Source organism: Triticum dicoccoides, chromosome 4B (genome assembly GCF_002162155.2).
Source record: "Triticum dicoccoides isolate Atlit2015 ecotype Zavitan chromosome 4B, WEW_v2.0, whole genome shotgun sequence".
Classification (NCBI taxonomy): domain Eukaryota; kingdom Viridiplantae; phylum Streptophyta; class Magnoliopsida; order Poales; family Poaceae; genus Triticum; species Triticum dicoccoides.
Genome location: NC_041387.1, coordinates 100,444,521 through 100,467,710, shown reverse-complemented (window position 1 = coordinate 100,467,710; position 23,190 = coordinate 100,444,521). Strand labels below are relative to the sequence as shown.

At 46.0% G+C, this 23,190-nt stretch overlaps 2 protein-coding genes across 40 annotated transcripts; one reads left to right on the top strand and one right to left on the bottom strand.

Annotated features, from left to right (window-relative positions):
* Window positions 1-405: 405 nt before the first annotated feature.
* On the bottom strand, window positions 406-6,337 carry LOC119295271 (transmembrane 9 superfamily member 1-like). The gene is made up of 12 exons (XM_037573666.1): window positions 6,122-6,337; window positions 4,609-4,801; window positions 4,398-4,502; window positions 4,251-4,268; window positions 4,069-4,157; window positions 3,836-3,988; window positions 3,588-3,722; window positions 2,937-3,103; window positions 1,706-1,800; window positions 1,190-1,563; window positions 797-1,070; window positions 406-702 (listed from the first exon to the last, which is right to left on the bottom strand). The coding sequence occupies exons 1-12, from the start codon at window positions 6,206-6,208 to the stop codon at window positions 635-637; spliced, it is 1,758 nt and encodes a 585-aa protein (XP_037429563.1). The 5' UTR covers window positions 6,209-6,337; the 3' UTR covers window positions 406-634.
* Window positions 6,338-11,015: 4,678 nt separating this feature from the next.
* Window positions 11,016-21,595, top strand: LOC119295267 (protein SEMI-ROLLED LEAF 2-like). 39 transcript variants are annotated; one of them, XR_005143863.1, is made up of 13 exons: window positions 11,026-11,707; window positions 11,801-11,875; window positions 11,965-12,080; window positions 14,343-14,486; window positions 14,579-14,653; window positions 14,743-14,858; window positions 15,260-15,313; window positions 17,103-17,246; window positions 17,340-17,414; window positions 17,511-17,619; window positions 18,021-18,074; window positions 18,303-18,371; window positions 18,581-18,629. XR_005143863.1 is itself a non-coding variant. In XM_037573640.1 (13 exons), the coding sequence occupies exons 6-13, from the start codon at window positions 17,112-17,114 to the stop codon at window positions 20,596-20,598; spliced, it is 834 nt and encodes a 277-aa protein (XP_037429537.1). In that variant the 5' UTR covers window positions 11,031-11,707; window positions 11,801-11,875; window positions 11,965-12,080; window positions 15,260-15,313; window positions 15,542-15,892; window positions 17,103-17,111; the 3' UTR covers window positions 20,599-20,916. The 39 variants fall into 39 exon arrangements, 24 of the variants coding, with proteins under 24 accessions (XP_037429542.1, XP_037429541.1, XP_037429552.1 ...); XR_005143864.1 differs by having other exon boundaries at window positions 18,548-18,597; XR_005143865.1 differs by lacking the exon at window positions 18,581-18,629 and adding an exon at window positions 18,484-18,505.
* Window positions 21,596-23,190: the final 1,595 nt, after the last annotated feature.

The window sequence follows — 23,190 nt, the reverse complement described above, 5'->3', positions numbered from 1 at the left end:
TTTCCCTCTGATGTGAAAATAACGCAAGCATTTATTGGTATTACAAAAACAAATTCAGCACATGGCCACCGCAGAGTGCAGTCACAGCTAACTGAAATAGGAGTAATAAATATAGTACCGTCAGCAAGCTAAAGGTTATCTCGTTTGACCTGGTTGGCTAACAGTTCTGCTCAATCGCAAATGAAAACCAGCAAACTAAGGGGCACATCTCAAACTGGTTGGCTAACAGTTCAACGGGCGCTACTCATTCAGAATGTAACATCAGTGTATTACTAGTTTGCTTTTGTATGACATAAAACGGAACCTGAATGCTGCAACCCATTGTAGGGGCACATCTAGGTTCAGAGGAATCTGCACTGCATCAATGAACATAAACTAGAGGGCCGCCCTAAAAAGATAAAGGTAGATGTAAATCCCAGTACTGAGACTAATTCCTGAACTAATATAGGTATACATTTATGGGGCCAGTTTTGATGACGGGGTAGATATAGACCAAAAATAAAAGTATATTAAGGTAAACGAAGGGAGAACCACCTCCTGTATAGTTTCCAAAAGTTAATTAGAATCTTAGAAGCGTTACTCAACAACACATGATCTGCTAAGTGCTAATAGCCTACAGAATCGGAGAAGCAGTTTAGTCGCATTTGATGTTTCTGTAGATTCTCCTGACAAACAAAGTTGACCCCAGATAGCCTATAGCACCTAAATAAAAACAGTGTCAGGCATCAAATAACGGTCAAAAGAGACCAGATACTGATTTGAAACAGAATAACCACAGGTAAGTTTCAAAGCTCACCACAAAGTATGCCTAGCCCCAGACAGAACATCAACGTGTAGCCGAAGTAGAAGCTAGTCTGGAAAAAGCCTGACATCTTTGTCTTCACGTGATAATAGTATATAGCGTATAGATATACATACAAGGCGGTTGATGCAGCCGAGAAGAACGATGTCCATTGCCAATGATAGTTCTCAGCATTCAACAAGAAATAAGTGCCCACAATAGTGACACATACTGTTACGATTAGGAGGATGACAAAGACTAGCAACATGAAGCCATAAACATAGTACACCTGCAAAGGGCAAAAGAAGCTGTCAACTATCCATCAATTCAAACAAAATGAAACTCAAATAGAAGTGCATAGACATATTTACTTCACAGCAAAGTTCACCAACATACTGCTCTTTTTACCTTGTAGTTCCAGAATGAAGTGAATACGAAGTACATCTCGATGAAAATGCTGCCGAAGGGAAGAAGCCCACCCATCAATGAGATAACAGAAGGTGTTAGGTACCACTTCTTCTCAGGAATAGGACGTGGGATTGTCTTCACACGGCATGGGTTATTGGGAGCACCACTCCAGTTTCGACCAACTACTGTTCCCAATAGCACCAGTGGGAAAGAGATAAAAGCCCAGAGGACAAATATGACAACCATTGTACCAAATGGTATAGCCGCTAATGAATGGTAGAAGATAGCAATGGTGTTCAACACTAATCCAATTGAAAAGCACAAGAATGGAAAAAGGGACGCGGTAAGGACCATAGACTTTATCCAGTTTTTGCCTGCCGAATCAAGGAATCCACAGTTAAGATAAAGAACAGAGGAACTGGTGACTATCAAACTCAGGAATCAACTCAGGATAGCAGAATAACATAGGGAAATTCTACCGAGGAAATAAGAACAAAAACATGTGGAGGACCATACCGCCGTTCCTTGAGTAGAGGCCGCCACTAACATATCCAGAAATGAAAGATGTAAGCGCGTAGCACACGATAAAGGTTGTGATAATAGCTCCTCGTCTGACAAATAGAGTACAATGTATCAGTAAGGGGGGAAACACTAATGGAAACTCATACTAGCTGAATGCTCATTTTTTACATTAGAAAATGAAATATGTCTGGTCATCAGAACACAGTAAGGTTGTGATGTTTGCTCCTTCTCTGGCAAATAGAGCATAATATTTCAGTTGTGTGAAAAAGATAATGGAAACTGATACTAGCTAAACATTATTACAAAATCCAAGATCAGTTGTATATTCAGTTACTTCACATGATTAAAGAAGTAAACTTTGTATCTTTACTGATTTTCATGTTCTCTAGGCTGAAATGGTAAATGTGCCTTTTCTTCTCACTTCAGAATTTCAGAAATTTTGAACACCATGCTATGGTATATAGAGTTGTGCATTCCCAGTAATAAGACCACTGCACAAGAAGTCTACAGAGCTACTTTAACAAATGTTATTGCTGGATAACGCAAACCTGGCAATTTTATCCAGGTCTCCTACCTTGGCAAGAAATGAATATTACAGATCTAAGATGTGTGTTAGGGAAGTGATCAGCACTCAACCCACATGGAGGAAAGGCAGGAAGAATAACTAAAAAATATTCATTTTCTTGCTTAATCCAACTATGTGCATAGGCTGCTTTATAGAGCAGGATCCTAACAACCAAATCTAAACAAGTCTTCTCTCTAGGGAAATCAATCTGGGGATCTTTGATTCAAAAGATTTTTGGAGAACTGTGAGATGGCATGAAATTACAATTCTCTCTTCATGCATTTTACAAATCAGAGAGCCCAATCTCCTATTCCTATTTAAAAACACAACTTATTTATCTTATTCTTAACTCGCTATCAGCCCTAGCTTGCTGCTGCCTTGCGCATTGGTAAATCTGCATACCAAAGATAACGGCATGTTTAATTTATATACCATATCCAGATATCCCTAGTCTCCACCTTCGTGTGAATGCAGCGGATAAGACACTATATATGTTCATTCATTTATAATATGTAATCTTTGGCACATTGGGAAATGTGTATGAACTGATTTACAGATAAACATATCCATGGATCCTAAACTACTTGCAACTATGTACCTGCTACATTCTGCAAAAGCACTGCAGAAAAAATTAGAGGCAAAAGCTGGTCTTGAGCTTACCCAACATAAAGCATACCAACAATGGCAAGTACAATAACAAGCAGGATAAGAGCTGCCATCTGAGTGCCAATGCCAACAACAGCAGACAGAAACATTAGGTTGCATGGAGGTCGAAATACATCTCCATGAACAAGCTTCCATCCAGATTCCTCACTAACATCCCTTTCCTGAAAGGAAATCATAGCTTAACACGCGGATCAAGTGAAATCGATGAGAATCATGGCAACTGATTCGTTGTGTGTATTCAAATATTTATGCCAGTCACAATCAAATGCCAGTGTGGGAATCAACCAGATTGATGTTTAACAGCAGTGGAACGCATCGATGCAGCTTATTAGCCATATATCATAATCCTATGCTTGTGGCTTCGCCAGGCTACAAAATTCACTGGCTCTGCACTGCTATTTTAACAGTTTAACTAATTATGTATTACTAGATATTTAACCCCTTGCATGGAAATGATGGATAGGCTCATCTTCTCAATACTCTTGTAATGTTATACTTCTGTGAGTTTTACAATACGAAAATGATATGATAAGACCCATAGTCAAACTATCACAAGAGGTCACGAGAGTGAAAAGAGACAAGTTATGTTACTGGAGTCCAGCAGGAGTACATGATTTAACAGAAATGCCAAGACTCGGTACTTACAAGTGACTCAAGATCATCATCTTCACGAGCATATTTTGCATAATCATTTCTCAGGGTTCTCATCAATATCATTGATACTAAACCAGTTAAGAAAATGACCATCATGAAAGAATTGAAGATGGAGAACCAATGAATCTGAAAATGAAAAGTTGGAAATCACTTTAGAATCAACATGACAGCGCTGAAAATGACACCACCAAAATCCTTCTCAAAATTCAAGACCGGCCACCAATGTGAACAAGAATTACCTGGTGTTCGAAGAACGGGTAGTCCAAGTAAACTTCAAAACGCCGTGCAAATGCCACATTTGTTTGCACCCACTTCACTGAATATGTCATGTCCAATTTTCTTCCAGCTTCAAGAAGCTTAGGTGACTCTTGAGTGAGATTGACATGAATTACCTACAAGGAAAATTAACCAGTATATATAGGTTTCCGCTAATGTTTAAGATCAGTAGATCACAAATAAGTGCAGCACGTACCCTGTTACCGTTGTATTTAACAACAATATTCTTGTGTGAGTAAAGATAGTGCTTGTTTTCATTGTTTTTGTCAGTCTCCCCAACAAAACCTGCTCAGATGAAAACTCACTTGATTATCAAAATGATGCGAAGGCTAGAAAACTTTAAAGGAAGATGGGCCATTTCAGTTTAGAATTACCTACCCCACAATGGCAGATCATCTAGGTGGTTTCACAAGGCAGGCAAAGGAAGAAATTTGCATACAAAGAATGTCAGAACCAAAAGTCACATCCAAAGCAAGAAAAATATGAGCCAACATAGAACAATTAACCAAATACGGATCTTCATACCTATGAAAAGCTCAAACCAGTATGAGCTTTCAATGGCATCAGTAAATTGCTGAACCTTTTTAGCATCAAGTTCAATTGTGCAAATGGGGCCCTTGTCCACATTTTCTGAAACAAAAGAGATTAATCATCACTTAGTATGAAAGAACATGCATTTAAGCAATTCACAATCAAAAGTTAAAAGAACAAGGATGTGCAAACAAGATCAACATACTCAAAAACTGTATATCAATCTGACTATCAATCAGCTCATTTCCACCGAGAACTTCTCCGAGTCCACCCCATTTGTGTGCAGGGTTTTCAGCTGGTTGACAAAACGGAAGGCTGTAATAGTTGTATGTTTCCTGAGGATTATTGTACGGGCCAACCTTGTTTACCCAGAGCTTGACTGGTTCTGAAATTTTGTACTGCACACAGACATATAAGAAGCTGCAATACTTTAGTGATGGCAAAACATGTTCTCAGTATGATTGCATATCAGCATATAGAAGAAGAAAAAAAGATGCTTTCGACAATCGACACACTGGTCACCATAATGACAAAAAGACCCAAAAGAGGACATAGAAAAAACAGAGAAACTTTAAATTTTAAGATCCATGGCTGACTTGTTCACTGTGAAGAGCACTTCACCATTCAAAAACATTTGAGAAAATTTAAATTCCATGGCTGACTTGTTGATTGTGAAGAGCACTTCACCTTTCAAAAACATTTGGGATTGTGGACCAGTTAAAGTATGACCAGAATGAAAATAAAAGAAACATCTTTCTCATGGCAAATTTTATGGCAGTATACGTCAACTCAAATATATTACTCAGAAATTTAAAGGCACCAAAAAAATTCCCTTCTTAGGGTCGAATAAATTATTCATGGGCTTAACTATTGCAATTAATTACCATGTGTCCCAACATTTTTTGTCACTAATCAGCACATGATTACATATTTTGATATTGAGCAACATTACAGAGTAGACAAAACCTTAGCTGGAAAATAAGAGATAAACATTAAACCATGACCTCTGTTTGGTTCCAGGGTGGATTCCAAAATGTTGTCTCAGTATATTACTTGATAATTTTCATCTTGGAATAGTACCAGCAAACTTGCTCCACAACCACCCTCACACACAAAAAAAAAATACTCCATAACTAAACTATCACATGATTCAGTGTACGCTGTGCAGCACAACAGAATACAACCAAAGAGAGCCTTGGGATAGTGCTATTCAGTTTCGATGATATGCACCAGACTTATGCACCTATGACCTATGGCATGCCATCACATCTTACAAGCCGCATGTCTATCTAAAATCTTATACAGGAGTCAACACCTAGCCTGACAAATTCACTGGACAATAACACGGTTAGAGCCATTTTCCCTGCCCAGAGTTATTTCGAAAGTCCATACCACCAAGGCTCCAAAACCTCTTTTGTCCTACTCTTGTAGGAAACAAGGTCAAGTAGCCTCTCAAAGCACGCCGCGAAGACTCTCCTCTCGCAAGTAGGGTACTACCAAAATCCCAGGCGTGAAACTCATCACATCACAGAACGACAGATCACGCCGCAACCTCGAACTCATCATGCAACACCCAGACAGCATTGACCGATATCAACGCACGGCTGCGTCCAGATCCGGCACGGCGTCTCGAGGGATCCCGACGACATGCGCATGGGAGGCTCGGATCTAGGGTATAGGGGCACGAGGGGCTATGGTGGTGGGACCGCGGTGCGCACCTTGTGGTCGGACTCGGAGGCGGACGCCAGGGGCTGCCGCGCGACAGCGAGGAGCGCGGCGAGGAGGAGGCCGCGGAGGAGGAGCATCTCGTCGGCGGCGGCGGCGGCCGCGAGATCTGGGGTGGAAGGTGGGCGCGAGTTGGGGGGTTTGCGTCGCCCTTCCGAGCCTACCTGCGCGGTTGGTCTCGTCTTCAGTCTTGCCCGGGCACGAGCTGCCTTCCCATAGGAACGAGAATTTGGGGGTACGGTTTTGCGGGGAGGTGCCTTGGGAATGCCGTATTTGTTGTTCTTTTTTTTTTGGCATGGTAATACGTGTCTCATTCATATCATAAAGAACAAAGTACAAATCACGTAAAAACCGACAAGACAAAACTGAAAAGATAGTAGAACATCTCTGAACTTGACATCAACGCTCGTCAACTGCTTCCGGCACCACCACGGTAGTCACCGAAGAAAAGAATGACGAATCACCACCTCACCCGAGCTCGACGCGGCTCCATCGCTGATATGCAGCTTTGCGGACCTCCAAAGTGGCTCACCAAAAGTGAAGCCCTTGTCGTTGAACGAATCAGACCGGGGCAACACCCCGGACACGCCATCGAACTCCAGATCTGGCACCCCACCACGACTAAGACGCCGAAGGAGGAAACCATACCTGCCATCCACAAACCACGAGCCCAGCAGATATTCCGTCTTCCAGATGTCGTCGATGCAGACCACAATCTGCATCCGCTCCTGGACTACCTCCCAAGCTCCGCGGCGACGCTGGAGCAAACGTCGTCGCAACGGCGGAGCCCGAGGACACAGGTCCACCACGAGGATGCGGCCGCCGCCACACCATCCTTGCTTGAACAGACTGGTTTCCAAATCCATCCCCAACCATAGGACCGATGGCCTCATCAGGGAAGGATCCGAAGATTCATTATTCAGCGCCGCCATCGTCATCACCGAAGCAAAAACGATGAACAACCTAAAAACCTAAACTACAAGGGAGAAAAATCGATCCACACGCGTGGATCCGGCGGCCCCCTCACCACCGACGACCGAGGTCGCCGGCGGAAGGGAGCCGCCGGAGAACGGCGTTGGGAGATTGGCCCTGGCGGCGGCTACGGTTGCAGCCGCCAGGGACGAGAGAAAAACTGTCTAGTCAGTCTCCGAACCGACTATATGCCGCCCTTCCTATTTGTTGTTCTCTCTCCCATTTAATGAAATCGAAGTGTCTCATCTTTTTTCTTTCCCGAAACACATATACAGTGTATATGCGGCCCCCGCATACGAATGTACTCATCCATACGAATGTACGCGCGCACACAATTACCCCTATGAACAAGACTGAGACTGAGCAGGCGAATCTTGAGATTTATGAAGTCATCATAGACGTCTCACTATTGATGGACACGTTGCTTACCACTAGAAGAATAAAGTCGTAAAATTCTTCATTTCCTTTCAAGTAACAAGAGGGCCATTATAAAATCCCATTGCTAGAGTCCAGACCAAAATGAAGCCTTCCCGTGCGTTTGGATTTTCAGCCGTTGGATTGGCTGTCCAAAACGATTCAGACCGTCGGATGTTCAGACGGAGCAATCTGGGTCATCGTATCGAATTGTGCGTCCTCCGGTGTGCCACCGCCTGTTATTTCGGTGCCCCCTAATGGGCATTTTGGTCTTTTCACATGTACAGCCCTGCTCCCATTCCTCCCTCGCAGGAAACCTAGCCGCCGCCCTCTCCCACTCGTCATCCTCCAATCACGCCGCGCTCGCACTTCCCCTGCCGCGCAGCCACCGCCGCGCAGCCGTCACTCCCCCTCAAGGTCACGCCCCTCCCCTCCCCCTTCTATCCTCTCCTCCTCGCCGTTTTCTCCTGCCTCTCTCCTCTTTGTTGTTGTCTGCCCAAGATGCGGTCACCCCGCTCGCATCTCCCTCCCCTCCACACCCCACCCGCGCCCTGCGTCTCTCTCGCCGGAGCGGCTGGCAGAAGGCGGAGAGGACGACCGCCACCCACTACCACCGCCACCGGCATCGCGGCAGGCGCCCACCGCGTTCCCCACGTCGCCGTCGCCGCCGCAGTCCGATCCGAGGCAGGAGGCGGAGAGGACGACCGCCACCCACCACCACCATCACCGGCGCAGTTTAATATTATATCTGAATGGCTAGAAACATGAAGGTGATTTGCTCAATGCAGGCCACTGCTTGCGAGTAGCTTACTAAGCATTGTACACACACTTCCTCCACCTCTCCTCCTCTCCTCACATTCCCCTCCACTCCCCTGACCTAGCCCCTCCTCTACGCTGCCGTTACCATCTTACTATCTGTATTAGTCACTATACCTATCCATCTACTATCACAGTTACTGTCTTACTATCTGTATTAGCCAAATTGTTCCACGTCTTTCTAACTGTTTCATGGACATCTTCTATGAACTAGAGCACACCGTTTTGCGCTCCGAGCAAGCGCCACTGATGCTACAATATATCAAAGGTACTGGTTTTTCAGATCTTTGGCTACATATATTGGTCAACCATGGATCCAGTTTATCTGATTACTTTATTTTGTTCCGAGCTTACAAACTGATAGCCACGGATCTTCTTTCCTTTTGCATTTACTTGCATCTTTCTTTATACACCTCTTCTTTTTCCAAGCATCAGCTGCAAATAGTTGACTGATACAGATGTTGAACATCTTTCATTTTCTTTATTTTCCACGCAGTTCTGAAATTGTGAGCATTCATATAGAGTCCAGACTAGGGGTGGGTGTTCGGTCCCCCCGAACCGTTCGGTTCGGTTCTTCGGTACTTTTTTATTTTCGGTTCTCAGAAAATATGGACCGATCGGTCTCTGCTAATTAACATAACCGAGACTTCGGTCCCTGGATCATTCGGGTCGGTCCTCGGTTCTGCACCGAATAGACCTGCTATTGGAAAAGCAAAGATGGGGCGGTGGGCTGGTGGGCGAGAATATACAATATTATATATAGCTACTAATGCTAGCTGGTTGGCCTGAATGGCAAACTAACGTGAGAGAGACACGCATAGACGAACAACTTCCTCTCACAAAAGAAATCTTCAGATAGCCACAAACTGCACCAACAGACAACATGCAGGCTTACAGGCGATCAGACTGCAAATTTTCACATCAGGCGATCAGCTGAGTTGGCCTGTACTGCAAATATTACATGGACACAATAGCATTAGACTCCTTTGTCCCGAAAGACATCTAGTACAACATAAAGCATCAAATTCCCTCTTTTCAAGAAAAAGGAACAATACGCATCAGGACTAGGATCAAATCATGAACTTGGATCTGGATGGAATCAAGAATATGGCCGAATAGAATCAAATCAACTACTTACGTTGCAGTCTTGCAGGCTGGATTCGATGCAGAATTCACACAGCCGCTTGATGTGGCTTGCAGCAGCCAAATTTCTCCTTTCTGTGCGGAATTGACCAGATGTCGTGGCCCGAGGTCAGGGATTTAGGTGGGTGGCGCAGCGATGCATCTGAATGCAGTGATTCGCGACTCATATAGGGTGCTCGGGGAGACAAGAAATCAAGCCGCCATGGAAGGTACAGATATGCACAACAGACTTGCCTTCTTGGGGATGGCAAGAACCAATTTGTGCCATGATTTTGGGAGGAGGCGACGCCAGTTATGTGGATGCGGCATGCGGGACTGTGGTCTGCGGGAGTGCGATTTTGCGGGAGTTGGGAACAGAGGAATTAGGGGAGTTGGGCATCATCGGTGCTTCGGTTAGTTCGGTGGATCTAGGGCAGAGACCGAAATCACCGAACTTAATTCGGTTTCTCAAAAATGCTAACCGAGCTTAGTATGCAAGGTTTCGGTTTCGGTCACTTCGGCTTCGGTCCAGGTTAAATCGGTTCGGTAAATCGGTTTTCGGGTTATATGCCCACCCCTAGTCCACCCCAAAATGAAGCCTTCCCGTGCGTTTGGATTTTCAGCCGTTGGATTGGCTGTCCAAAACGATTCAGACCGTCGGATGTTCAGACGGAGCAATCTGGGTCATCGTCGAATTGTGCGTCCTCCGATGTGCCACCGCCTGTTATTTCGGTGCCCCCTAATGGGCATTTTGGTCTTTTCACATGTACAGCCCTGCTCCCATTCCTCCCTCGCAGGAAACCTAGCCGCCGCCCTCTCCCACTCGTCATCCTCCAATCACGCCGCGCTCGCACTTCCCCTGCCGCGCAGCCACCGCCGCGCAGCCGTCACTCCCCCTCAAGGTCACGCCCCTCCCCTCCTCCTTCTACCCTCACCTCCTCGCCGTTTTCTCCTGCCTCTCTCCTCTTTGTTGTTGTCTGCCCAAGATGCGGTCACCCCGCTCGCATCTCCCTCCCCTCCACACCCCACCCGCGCCCTGCGTCTCTCTCGCCGGAGCGGCTGGCAGAAGGCGGAGAGGACGACCGCCACCCACTACCACCGCCACCGGCATCGCGGCAGGCGCCCACCGCGTTCCCCACGTCGCCGTCGCCGCCGCAGTCCGATCCGAGGCAGGAGGCGGAGAGGACGACCGCCACCCACCACCACCATCACCGGCGCCGCGGCAGGCGCCCACCGCGTTCCCCACGCCGCCGTCGCCGCCGCAGTCCGGTCCGATCCGACCCGACCCATCGACCGACAGGCCGACTTGGCCACGCTGCTGCTCCTTCTCCTTCAACCTACTGCTGCTGATCCCTGCCTCGCTGCTCCTCCTTCTCCTCTCAACGCTGTTGCTGCTCATCGGCTTACAACTGCTGCCTCTTCTCTCCTCCGTTCCCTATTGCTTCTCCTTCTCTGAACCTGAACCCTTGCTGCTCTCTCTCCGAATCTCCCTTCGCTGCTACTCTGCTTTCCTTGCTCCTCCTCCTCCTCAACGCCCCCTGTTGCCTCTGTTTCTTCTCTAAACCTGAACCCTTGCTCTCTCTCTCTCTCTCTCTAAATTTTCTATAAGCTGAGATGTGTAAAACTTTGTAATGTTCAGATTCTAAGAGTGTTTGTAACCTGTTATATGTTTAGTTGGTTCGTCGTGTGCTTCCGCATTGCATTGGTGCCGCTCGAACTCTGCTTGTGTCTGGACGCATGCGCGTCTGGGTCGTCGTGGGTACCGCGTACGACTGGGTCGTGTCGCAGCTCGATTTCGATTCTACTTTGTCGATCGCCATGGGCAAAACTCCCAAAATGATTCGATTCACCAACCCGGGTTTGACCAAAATGTAGCTTGACCTGCCAGGTTTGGGGGAAAACTCGCAGCCTGATTTCGTCAATTCTGAATCCATATCATTGATCGGTTGTGACATTGTGAGAACTTGAGTCATGGGGTGTTTGTAAGTGATCGATGCTAGCGCGCTCCAATGGCATTGTTGTGTGGTGTTTGTAAGGGGCCGATGCTAGGGATTTCTATAGTGCGTTGCAATGGCACTAATTAACATGCGCATTGTCAATTCTGCCTGTAGTAGTAGAGGATGGGTGTGCTATCGCGGAAGGTCCTACCGGCTTGCGGGGCCCTGTGCTACTTCTGCCCTGGGCTCAGGGCACGATCCAGGCAACCCGTTAAGCGGTACAAGAAGATCCTTGCCGAAATCTTCCCCAGAACACAGGTTGGGTCAATTTAGTCTTCCATGGTACCATGATGAGGCATTAGCCGATGTTCCGGATCAATGTAAAAATAATCTTGTGCTTTTGCAATGTAGGACGAAGAACCAAATGATAGGAGGATCGGGAAGCTGTGCGAGTACGCCGCCAAGAACCCTCTTAGAGTGCCCAAGGTTCCTCCTCTTCTCTTCATAACCTAAAATGTTTACTCAATTGGTTTGGTGACTTGCGTGCATTCTAATGTGTGTTCATATTTGAGCAGATCACAGTTTACTTGGAGCAAAGGATTTACAAGGAATTAAGAGCCGAGCAGTATGGTTTTGCAAAAGTGGTGATGCTGATATACCGCGGACTGCTGGTGTCTTGCAAAGGACAAATGTCAGTCTTACTTCCCAACTATCTTTTTGCTCATGTCACTAGATTCCATAAGATTATTTGTAGCAATGAACACCATCCTAGTGATATTTATTAGATGTGAATACAGTTTAATATTATATCTGAATGGCTAGAAACATGAAGGTGATTTGCTCAATGCAGGCCACTGCTTGCGAGTAGCTTACTAAGCATTGTACACACACTTCGTCCACTTCTCCTCCTCTCCTCACATTCCCCTCCACTCCCCTGACCTAGCCCCTCCTCTACACCGTCGTTACCGTCTGACTATCTGTATTAGTCACTATACCTATCCATCTACTATCACAGTTACAGTCTTACTATCTGTATTAGCCAAATTGTTCCAGGTCTTTCTAACTGTTTCATGGATATCTTCTATGATCTAGAGCACACTGTTCTGCGCTCTGAGCAAGTGCAATATATCAAAGGTACTGGTTTTTCAGATCTTTGGCTAAATATATTGGTCAACCATGGATCCAGTTTATCTGATTACTTTATTTTGTTCCGAGCTTACAAACTGACAGCCACAGATCTTCTTTCCTTTTGTATTTACTTGCATCTTTCTTTATACACCTCTTCTTTTCCAAGCTCCAGCTGCAACTAGTTGACTGATACAGATGCTGAACATCTTTCATTTTCTTTATTTTCCACGTAGTTCTAAAATTGTGAGCATTCATATAGAGTCCAGACCAAAATGAAGCCTTCCCGTGCGTTTGGATTTTCAGCCGTTGGATTGGCTGTCCAAAACGATCCAGACCGCTGGATGTTCAGACGGAGCAATCTGGGTCGTCGGATCGAATTGTGCGTCCTCTGGTGTGCCACCGCCTGTTATTTCGGTGCCCCCCATTGGGCATTTTGGTCTTTTCACGTGTCCAGCCCTGCTCCCATTCCTCCCTCGCAGGAAACCTAGCCGCCGCCCTCTCCCACTCGTCCTCCTCCCATCACGCCGCGCTCGCACTTCCCTGCCGCACAGTCGCCGCCGCGCAGCCGCCACTCCCCCTCGAGGTCACGCCCCTCCCCTTCCCCTCCTACCCTCTCCTCCTCGCCGTTTTCTCCTGCCTCTCTCCTCTTTGTTGTTGTCTGCCCAAGATGCGGTGACCCCGCCCGCATCTCCCTCCCCTCCACACCCCACCCGCGCCCGCGTCTCTCTCGCCGGAGCGGCTGGCAGAAGGCGGAGAGGACGACCGCCACCCACCACCACCGCCACCGGCTCCGCGGCAGGCGCCCACCGCGTTCCCCACGTCGCTGTTGCCACCGCAGTCCGATCCGAGGCAGGAGGCGGAGAGGACGACCGCCACCCCCCACCACCATCACCGGCGCCGCGGCAGGCGCCCACCGCGTTCCCCACGCCGCCGTCGCCGCCGCAGTCCGGTCCGATCCGACCCGACCCACCGACCGACAGGCCGACTTGGCCACGCTGCTGCTCCTTCTCCTTCAACCTACTGCTGCTGATCCCTGCCTCGCTGCTCCTCCTTCTCCTCTCAATGCTGCTGCTCCTCATCGGCTTACAACTACCGCCTCTTCTCTCCTCCGTTCCCTACTGCTTCTCCTTCTCTGAACCTGAACCCTTGCTGCTCTCTCTCTGAATCTCCCTTCGCTGCTACTCTGCTTTCCTTGCTGCTCCTCCTCCTCAACGCCCCCTGCTGCCTCTGTTTCTTCTCTGAACTTGAACCCTTGATCTCTCTCTCTCTCTCTCTCTCTCTCTCTCTCTCTCTCTCTCTCGCTCTCTCTGAATTTTCTATAAGCTGAGATGTGTAAAACTTTGTAATGTTCAGATTCTAAGAGTGCTTGTAACCTGCTATATGTTTAGTTGGTTCGACGTGTGCTTCCGCATTGCATTGGTGTCGCTCGAACCCTGCTTGTGTCTGGACGCATGCGCGTCTGGGTCGTCGTGGGTACCGCGTACGACCGGGTCGTGTCGCAGCTCGATTTCGATTCTGCTTTGCCGATCGCCATGGGCTAAACTCCCAAAATGATTCGATTCACCAACCCGGGTTTGACCAAAATGTAGCTTGACCTGCCAGGTTTGGGGGAAAACTCGCAGCCTGATTTCGTCAATTCTGAATCCATATCATTGATCGGCTGTGACATTGTGAGAACTTGAGTCATGGGGTGTTTGTAAGTGATTGATGCTAGCGTGCTCCAATGGCATTGTTGTGTGGTGTTTGTAAGGGGCCGATACTAGGGATTTCTATAGTGCGTTGCAATGGCACTAATTAACATGCGCATTGTCAATTCTGCCCGTAGTAGTAGAGGATGGGTGTGCTATCGCGGAAGGTCCTAGCGACTTGCGGGGCCCTGTGCTACTTCTGCCCTGGGCTCAGGGCACGTTCCAGGCAACCCGTTAAGCGGTACAAGAAGATCCTTGCCGAAATCTTCCCCAAAACACAGGTTGGGTCAACTTAGTCTTTCATGTTACCATGATGAGGCATTAGCCGATGTTCCGGATCAATTAAAAATAATCTTGTGCTTTTGCGATGTAGGATGAAGAACCAAATGATAGGAGGATCGGGAAGCTGTGCGAGTACGCCGCCAAGAACCCTCTTAGAGTGCCCAAGGTTCCCCCTCTTCTCTTCAGAACCTGAAATGTTTAGTCAATTGGTTTGGTAACTTGCGTGCATTCTAATGTGTGTTCATATTTGAGCAGATCACAGTTTACTTGGAGCAAAGGATTTACAAGGAATTAAGAGCCGAGCAGTATGGTTTTGCAAAAGTGGTGATGCTGATATACCGTGGACTGCTGGTGTCTTACAAAGGACAAATGTCAGTCTTACTTCCCAACTATCTTTTTGCTCATGTCACTAAATTCCATAAGATTATTTGTAGCAATGAACACCATCCTAGTGATATTTATTAGATGTGAATACAGTTTAATATTATATCTGAATGGCTAGAAACATGAAGGTGATTTGCTCAATGCAGGCCACTGCTTGCGAGTAGCTTACTAAGCATTGTACACACACTTCGTCCACCTCTCCTCCTCTCCTCACATTCCCCTCCACTCCCCTGACCTAGCCCCTCCTCTACACCGCCGTTACCATCTTACTATCTGTATTAGTCACTATACCTATCCATCTACTATCACAGTTACCGTCTTACTATCTGTATTAGCCAAATTGTTCCACGTCTTTCTAACTGTTTCATGGACATCTTCTATGAACTAGAGCACACTGTTCTGCGCTCCGAGCAAGCGCCACTGATGCTACAATATATCAAAGGTACTGGTTTTTCAGATCTTTGGCTACATATATTGGTCAACCATGGATCCAGTTTATCTGATTACTTTATTTTGTTCCGAGCTTACAAACTGATAGCCACGGATCTTCTTTCCTTTTGCATTTACTTGCATCTTTCTTTATACACCTCTTCTTTTTCCAAGCATCAGCTGCAAATAGTTGACTGATACAGATGCTGAACATCTTTCATTTTCTTTATTTTCCACGCAGTTCTGAAATTGTGAGCATTCATATAGAGTCCAGACCAAAATGAAGCCTTCCCGTGCGTTTGGATTTTCAGCCGTTGGATTGGCTGTCCAAAACGATCCAGACTGTCGGATGTTCAGACGGAGCAATCTGGGTCGTCGGATCGAATTGTGCGTCCTCTGGTGTGCCACCGCCTGTTATTTCGGTGCCCTCCAATGGGCATTTTGGTCTTTTCACGTGTACAGCCCTGCTCCCATTCGTCCCTCGCAGGAAACCTAGCCGCCGCCCTCTTCCACTCGTCCTCCTCCCATCACGCCGCACTCGCACTTCCCCTGCCGCACAACCGCCGCCGCGCAGCCACCACTCCCCCTCAAGGTCACGCCCCTCCCCTCCCCCTCCTACCCTCTCCTCCTCGCTGTTTTCTCCTGCCTCTCTCCTCTTTGTTGTTGTCTGCCCAAGATGCGGTCACCCCGCCCGCTTCTCCCTCCCCTCCACACCCCACCCGCGCCCCGTGTCTCTCTCGTCGGAGCGGCTGGCAGAAGGCGGAGAGGACGACCGCCACCCACCACCACCGCCATCGGCGCCGCGGCAGGCGCCCACCGCATTCCCCACGTCGCCGTTGCCGCCGCAGTCCGATCCGAGGCAGGAGGCGGAGAGGACGACCGCCACCCACCACCACCATCACCGGTGCCGCGGCAGGCACCCACCACGTTCCCCACACTGCCGTCGCTGCCGCAGTCCGGTCCGATCCGATCCAACCCGACCCACCGACTGACAGGCCGTCTTGGCCATGCTGGTGCTCCTTCTCCTTCAACCTACTGCTGCTGATCCCTGCCTCGCTGCTCCTCCTTCTCCTCTCAACGCTGCTGCTGCTCATCGGCTTACAACTGCTGCCTCTTCTCTCCTCCGTTCCCTACTGCTTCTCCTTCTCTGAACTTGAACCCTTGCTGCTTTGTCTCTGAATCTCCCTTTGCTGCTACTCTGCTTTCCTTGCTGCTCCTCCTCCTCAATGCCCCCTGCTGCCTCTGTTTCTTCTCTGAACCTGAACCCTTGCTCTCTCTCTCTCTCTGAAATTTCTAGAAGCTGAGATGTGTAAAACTTTGTAATGTTCAGATTCTAAGAGTGCTTGTAACCTGCTATATGTTTAGTTGGTTCGCCGTGTGCTTCCGCATTGCATTGGTGCCGCTCGAACCCTGCTTGTGTCTGGATGCATGCGCGTCTGGGTCATCGTGGGTACCGCGGACGACCGGGTCGTGTCGCAGCTCGATTTCGATTCTGCTTTGGCGATCGCCATGGGAAAAACTCCCAAAATGTTTCGATTCACCAACCCGGGTTTGACCAAAATGTAGCTTGACCTGCCAGGTTTGGGGGAAAACTCGCAGCCTGATTTCGTCAATTCTGAATCCATATCATTGATCGGCTGTGACATTGTGAGAACTTGAGTCATGGGGTGTTTGTAAGTGATCGATGCTAGCGCGCTCCAATGACATTGTTGTGTGGTGTTTGTAAGGGGCCGATGCTAGGGATTTCTATAGTGCGTTGCAATGGCACTAATTAACATGCGCATTGTCAATTCTGCCCGTAGTAGTAGAGGATGGGTGTGCTATCGCGGAAGGTCCTGCCGACTTGCGGGGCCCTGTGCTACTTCTACCCTGGGCTCAGGGCACGGTCCAGGCAACCCGTTAAGCGGTACAAGAAGATCCTTGCCGAAATCTTCCCCAGAACACAGGTTGGGTCAACTTAGTCTTTCATGTTACCATGATGAGGCATTAGCCGATGTTCCGGATCAATGTAAAAATAATCTTGTGCTTTTGCGATGTAGGACGAAGAACCAAATGATAGGAGGATCGGGAAGCTGTGCGAGTACGCCGCCAAGAACCCTCTTAGAGTGCCCAAGGTTCCCCCTCTTCTCTTCAGAACCTGAAATGTTTACTCAATTGGTTTGGTAACTTGCGTGCATTCTAATGTGTGTTCATATTTGAGCAGATCACAGTTTACTTGGAGCAAAGGATTTACAAGGAATTAAGAGCCGAGCAGTATGGTTTTGCAAAAGTGGTGATGCTGATACACCGCGGACTGCTGGTGTCTTGCAAAGGACAAATGTCAGTCTTACTTCCCAACTATCTTTTTGCTCATGTCACTAGATTCCATAAGATTATTTGTAGCAATGAACACCATCCTAGTGATATTTATTAGATGTGAATACAGTTTAATATTATATCTGAATGGCTAGAAACATGAAGGTGATTTGCTCAATGCAGGCCACTGCTTGCGAGTAGCTTACTAAGCATTGTACACACACTTCGTCCACTTCTCCTCCTCTCCTCACATTCCCCTCCACTCCCCTGACCTAGCCCCTCCTCTACGCCGCCGTTAATGTCTTACTATCTGTATTAGTCACTATACCTATCCATCTACTATCACAGTTACCGTCTTACTATCTGTATTAGCCAAATTGTTCCAGGTCTTTCTAACTATTTCATGGATACCTTCTATGAACTAGAGCACACTGTTCTGCGCTCCGAGCAAGCGCCACTGATGCTACAATATATCAAAGGTACTAGTTTTCCAGATCTTTGGCTACATATATTGATCAACCATGGATCTAGTTTATCTGTTTACTTTATTTTGTTCCGAGCTTACAAACTGATAGCGACGGATCTTCTTTCCTTTTGCATTTACTTGCATCTTTATTTATACACCTCTTCTTTTTCCAAGCATCAGCTGCAAATAGTTGACTGATACAGATGCTGAACATCTTTCATTTTCTTTATTTTCCATGCAGTTCTGAAATTGTGAGCATTCATATACAGTCTTTGGATCAAACAACAAAGGCAGCACACATAATTACAAGGTAATAGAAAGTTCTTGGCCTTTTCTTTCTCTGTTCCTTTCTTCTTTGTGACAATATCATCCGTTTCATGATCCTAACTTGACCAAAATATACTGTACTAATGAACATATAGGCCTAAAAGCGCTATAGATATACTTCGACAAATTTTCTCATACATATCCTATGAGTGCTTTCAGCACATTTTGGAGTCCTGTCAAATATTTCTGCAGGGGCTGGTTCCCAAGGGGCAGGATTGCAGTCCTTCAGATCTGCTGGGAAGAAGGTGGGTAAGCTCCTCTTGCTCCTGTACCCCTCTACTGTGAGAATCTATATATGTCACTTGCCTAGCTTGATTTAGTTTCCAACAGTAGATATTTCTGCAGATTGTTTATGTATTATGCATCTGTGGATTATGATACGAAGTCGATGCTTGTGTTTGATAGGCGTGATTCCTTACTCTAATTATTTGGCGTTTATCCTTCTTTTAGAGTTCTATGTTAGTTTTGCCAATGCAGAATTATGCAATCTTGGTTCAGTTTTACCAATGCAGAGTTATGGTTGTGTTAGATCAAAATTTACATTGACTGCATTACACTGTAATGTCTTTTGGTTAGACTGGCATGTAGAACAAACTATATGCTGGCCATCAGCATGTTTTAGCCTCTTAGGCATATATTAGATAAGTATATTTAGGAAATGATTGATGTTTTATGAACATCGAGAAAAGTAATGGTTTGTGTTATGGACTTACTGTGAATGATCATAGAAATTATGTTGGATCTGTTTCCTATGTGCGTAGTTTCTTGTCCAACCTTGGATGGGCAGAATGAATAACATGTGAATTCTTCCACTAGGTGATCTTAATAGCCAAAATATATGAAGGCTAATTTTGTCGACCAATAAAGATAATAGCAAATTCTGATGCACCAAATACTTAAAGTAATTTATTTTTGTTCCTATTTACTACTACTGATTTGTTTCCGGTAAACCCCCTAGGTTATAGCTTAGTGTAAGTAATATAATCTAATGGGATGGAGTACTATCTAATTCTTTTTCATATCACATTATTGCCACTTTGTGTTTGGATGTGTGCATTTTGTTGCCATGGTCCAACATTCTTACAAAAATAGTAATTAGCGTTCTATATTTCTCTTTTAATCTGAAACTTGTGCCAGATGCTTCATGTTGGTGAATATAATGGACTATGTATGGTGAATTTGGTAGCTTTCGGAATGGGCCTTACTCTCTGGTTTTTCCTTCCACGACAACATGGTGTACGAGTCGGCATGAGCTGTGTAAGGTACTGATGATCTCTGATGTGAGATACTCATGTGATTATAATGTCGCTGCCTCCCTTTGCAAGCATACCAATGTGCGTTGATCAACTGGAAGTCAAGGTTCTGGTCAATTGATTTATATCTCGAATTTCCTTCTATTTTCCTTCGTGCTCATCTATCCCGCGAGTTATTGTACATGCACCCCCATTATTATGCTAAAGAAAAAACATGTGAATGATTTTGTAAGAGTTCGGAGTACTATGAGCATTTCTAAAGATTCACACCACATCGACTTCTGGAGCAGGCATTCACCTTAATGCAGGGGACATATGGTCGGTAACAATCTTCTCATGTTTAATTAGCCTTTGTTGCTCCATTTTAAATATCGTCCTGCATGGAAGTGTTTTGTTCCTTTCTTCTTGCTGAGTACTTCATGGCCTGGTTGTGTTTGACCCCTTTGTGGTGCTGACTGGTGTGCCGTCCCGGTCAGAGCCAACATGAAGAGAGAGGTGGGGAGGACTTGTGTATATGATTAGGGGGTCATGGATTTGTGTAGCTAGCTACCATGGCTAATCTTGTGTCTGATGCACATATTTATTTTTATGGTTTGCTTCCTGGTGTTCTAATTTGAGATTTCCTGCCTTACTTTTGGCAGTACCTCCATCAAAACTAGGAAGACATTTTTTGGTGTTCTAATTTGAGATTTCCTGCCTTACTTTTGGCAGTACCTCCATCAAAACTAGGAAGACATTTTTTAGTAATGTTGTGCTTCTTGTACCATACTTGTGGTTATATTTTTTTGGATTGCAAAATTTTATTTGTTTCCATTCTAGGTTCACTCATCTCTTTAGAATTCTATCAACAGATTTTTCAGAGAACACCTCGACGAGCAAGATCTTCAGACAGAGCTATCCAATACACTACTATCTCCATATGACATAGAAAAATTATATATATATCGGTTCTCTTAGGCTACCGTTAGGACTTGCTTTTGGTATATCATGTGACATTTTCTATGACATCCTCAAAGTGATGTAATTAACCAAACCATTGTTGTTATTAGTGCTTAGTTCCTCCTATATCTTTCTTTGAGAAATTCAAACAATGGAATCAGTCGTCTATATTTCCTTCCATCTGTGGAATACATATTGTATAACCAGTAATGGACTAGGTGGGTGCTGCCATCGTGCTTTGCTATTTGTGTAATAGCCTGAATAAAAAATGAATCATGTTCTACCAAGTTGGATATAACTCTCACTGCATTGTAAACAAGTTATTGTGGGCTGCTATTCTTCTTTGCTTTTGGTATAATGTTCTATACGTCTGCACTTTTCCCTTTCATCATGTCAACCTATTGAATTTGAAGTGTGGCCTACTGTGTCAGGTTGTATGTAACCGCACCCGGCAGGGGTGCGGGGTGCGGCAAGCCGTACTTCCCATCTAGTTAAAAAGAGAGGGAACTCCCGGAGAGGAAGCCCTTCGATCAATCAGGGGAAGGTTCCATATATAAATTAATAAAGGTGCGAGCACCCATGCCAAGTATAGGACTTGAACCGGGTGAACACGTTCCATCAAAAGGAACTTAACGAACTCCACTTTTCTCAGTTTGTGAAGTGTCTCATCTCTCATATGGTGGAAAACTTTGAAGGAAGAAAAGCTTTTGACGGTATGTCTAGCTTTAGGTTACAATTTTAATGTATCCTTTATTCTATGACCTTTATTGGTGAGATGGACCTAATGGTGGGTGCTTCCTCTAAACGAGGAATGTGTTGAGCCCCTGAGTGTAAGGGTTTGTAGCAAGTAGCAATTCTCAAGTGGGTGACCTTAAGATTTATCAAACTAGTAGGAGTTTTGCATTCCGCTCTCCATCGGAAGCTTTTTCCTAGCCTGATGGTCCTTCAATTTGGTGCATGGCTCGGCGACCGGTGGATGCACGGATCTCCTACAGACATTTCTTCAATCTGCCGCATGGCTTAGATCTGTTGCATGATAAATCGACATGGCTTGGATCTATTGCATGACGATCATTTGTGGGCATTGCTTGGGCATGTTGCATGAAAGATTGACATGGCTTGGATCTTCTGCAGGCACGGATCTCCTTCGATCTGTTGCGTGGCACCCTGTTTTTCTGTTAGGCCGACTGCTCACTCCATTACCACTTGTCCGATCCGGTCGGTATGGCTTGCCCCTTGTGTGGGGCGGCTGCCAGCTAGATCTGGCTTGCCCTTGCCTGTAGTGCGGCTACATGGGCTGGTGCAACAGATAGTATGATCTAGCCTCTGGTGATTGGTGACGGCTTGAGGGCTAGGTCCTTGGTCAATGATGGCAGTCAGTGGGTGCGTGTTCCATCGTCTATAATGGTTCATGTGGTGGCCACTCCAGCGTACGGCAGCACCCTTGCTGCTGTTGGCGATACGTATTGATGTTGTTGCAGGATGTCGTCAGAAGGCTTCTTTGTGAATTATGACGGCTCTCACTCCAGCCAGTTTGCTTCGGTGATGAGATGCAATCAACGGACGAGGACTTGACATAGAGGCGTATGGTCAGCGGTAGTGATAGGATTCCTAGCCGAGCGCATGTAGTTGTTGGGATGGCAGAAAAGTGGTGGCGACAACACATGATTGATTCCGATTTTGTGGTGCTTCCCTCTTGAGCTCTGGGACAAAAATCTTAGGTCTGGCCTGAGTTGGTTATACCTGACAATGGCGATGTTGTTTCGTTACCTTGTTGGAGGCAATGCTCGGATGTGCTCGGACTCGTTCTTTAGGGTGAAAGCCTAGATTATGGCCTTTGGTGGTTAGATCCAATGATGATGCGCTTGAGTGTTGTTCCCTTCCTGAAAGCATTGTTGTTGAAGAACCTCGTTGTCCTTGTGGCATCAAGAGATGGTTGTTGCGAATATGGCCATTGATGTAGTTTGTCGACCGTTGTCTTGATTGCTTCGGGTTTTCTTTTTTCCTTGCATAGGCACAACTTTGATCTTGTATGACTTTGTTATTTGCCGACGTGTTTTTTATGGGTGTTGGTATTTGTTGTGTACATATTAGATATGCAGAGGTTAAGTGTGTGCTCATTATGCTTGTATCCGCTTGATGCGTCTAGAGTTAATAAAATCCACCCTTTGTCGAAAAAGGGGTTGCAGAAAAACCGATTATAAGTACCTACACACATATACAAAAAAACCATTGGCCCCGGTGAAACTAGCAAGGTTGCCAACGCTTTGCTAGTTACAATGATCGAATGCACTAGTGTATGGAAAATTTAATTACAGCAAGTAAGTAAAAACAAGGAACTGTAAAAGAGAGCATTGATCCATGCTGAAAGAATATGAATAGGAATGGACTGAGATGCATAGGTTCGTTGGTGGTTTCTCTTCAAAAGGTGGCACAGTGTGCTGAACAAATTACAGTTTCATAGGGAATAAATTGCAGCTTTTATAAATATGACTATACATGGCATAAGCAACCTGCAAAAAACATGGCATAAGCAACATATAAGCATCACATCTCAATATTTATAGACCGTTATCGAATTGCATCTATAGCTAATACTCCATCTAAGAC

Bases quoted from the DNA above. Each gene is read 5' to 3' on its own strand.
- LOC119295271 (XM_037573666.1), bottom strand. From the start codon at position 6,208: ATGCTCCTCCTCCGCGGCCTCCTCCTCGCCGCGCTCCTCGCTGTCGCG. The intron at 1,801-2,936 runs GTAAGCTCAAGA...TCTATTTGTCAG, and splicing joins GTTGGTATGCTTTATGTTGG to ACGAGGAGCTATTATCACAA. The intron at 1,564-1,705 runs GTATGGTCCTCC...TTGATTCGGCAG, and splicing joins CCTCTACTCAAGGAACGGCG to GCAAAAACTGGATAAAGTCT.
- LOC119295267 (XM_037573645.1), top strand. From the start codon at position 14,352: ATGGGTGTGCTATCGCGGAAGGTCCTAGCGACTTGCGGGGCCCTGTGC. The intron at 14,859-15,259 runs GTCAGTCTTACT...TCTATGAACTAG, and splicing joins GTGTCTTACAAAGGACAAAT to AGCACACTGTTCTGCGCTCC. The intron at 18,372-18,483 runs GTAATAGAAAGT...ATGAACATATAG, and splicing joins GCAGCACACATAATTACAAG to GCCTAAAAGCGCTATAGATA.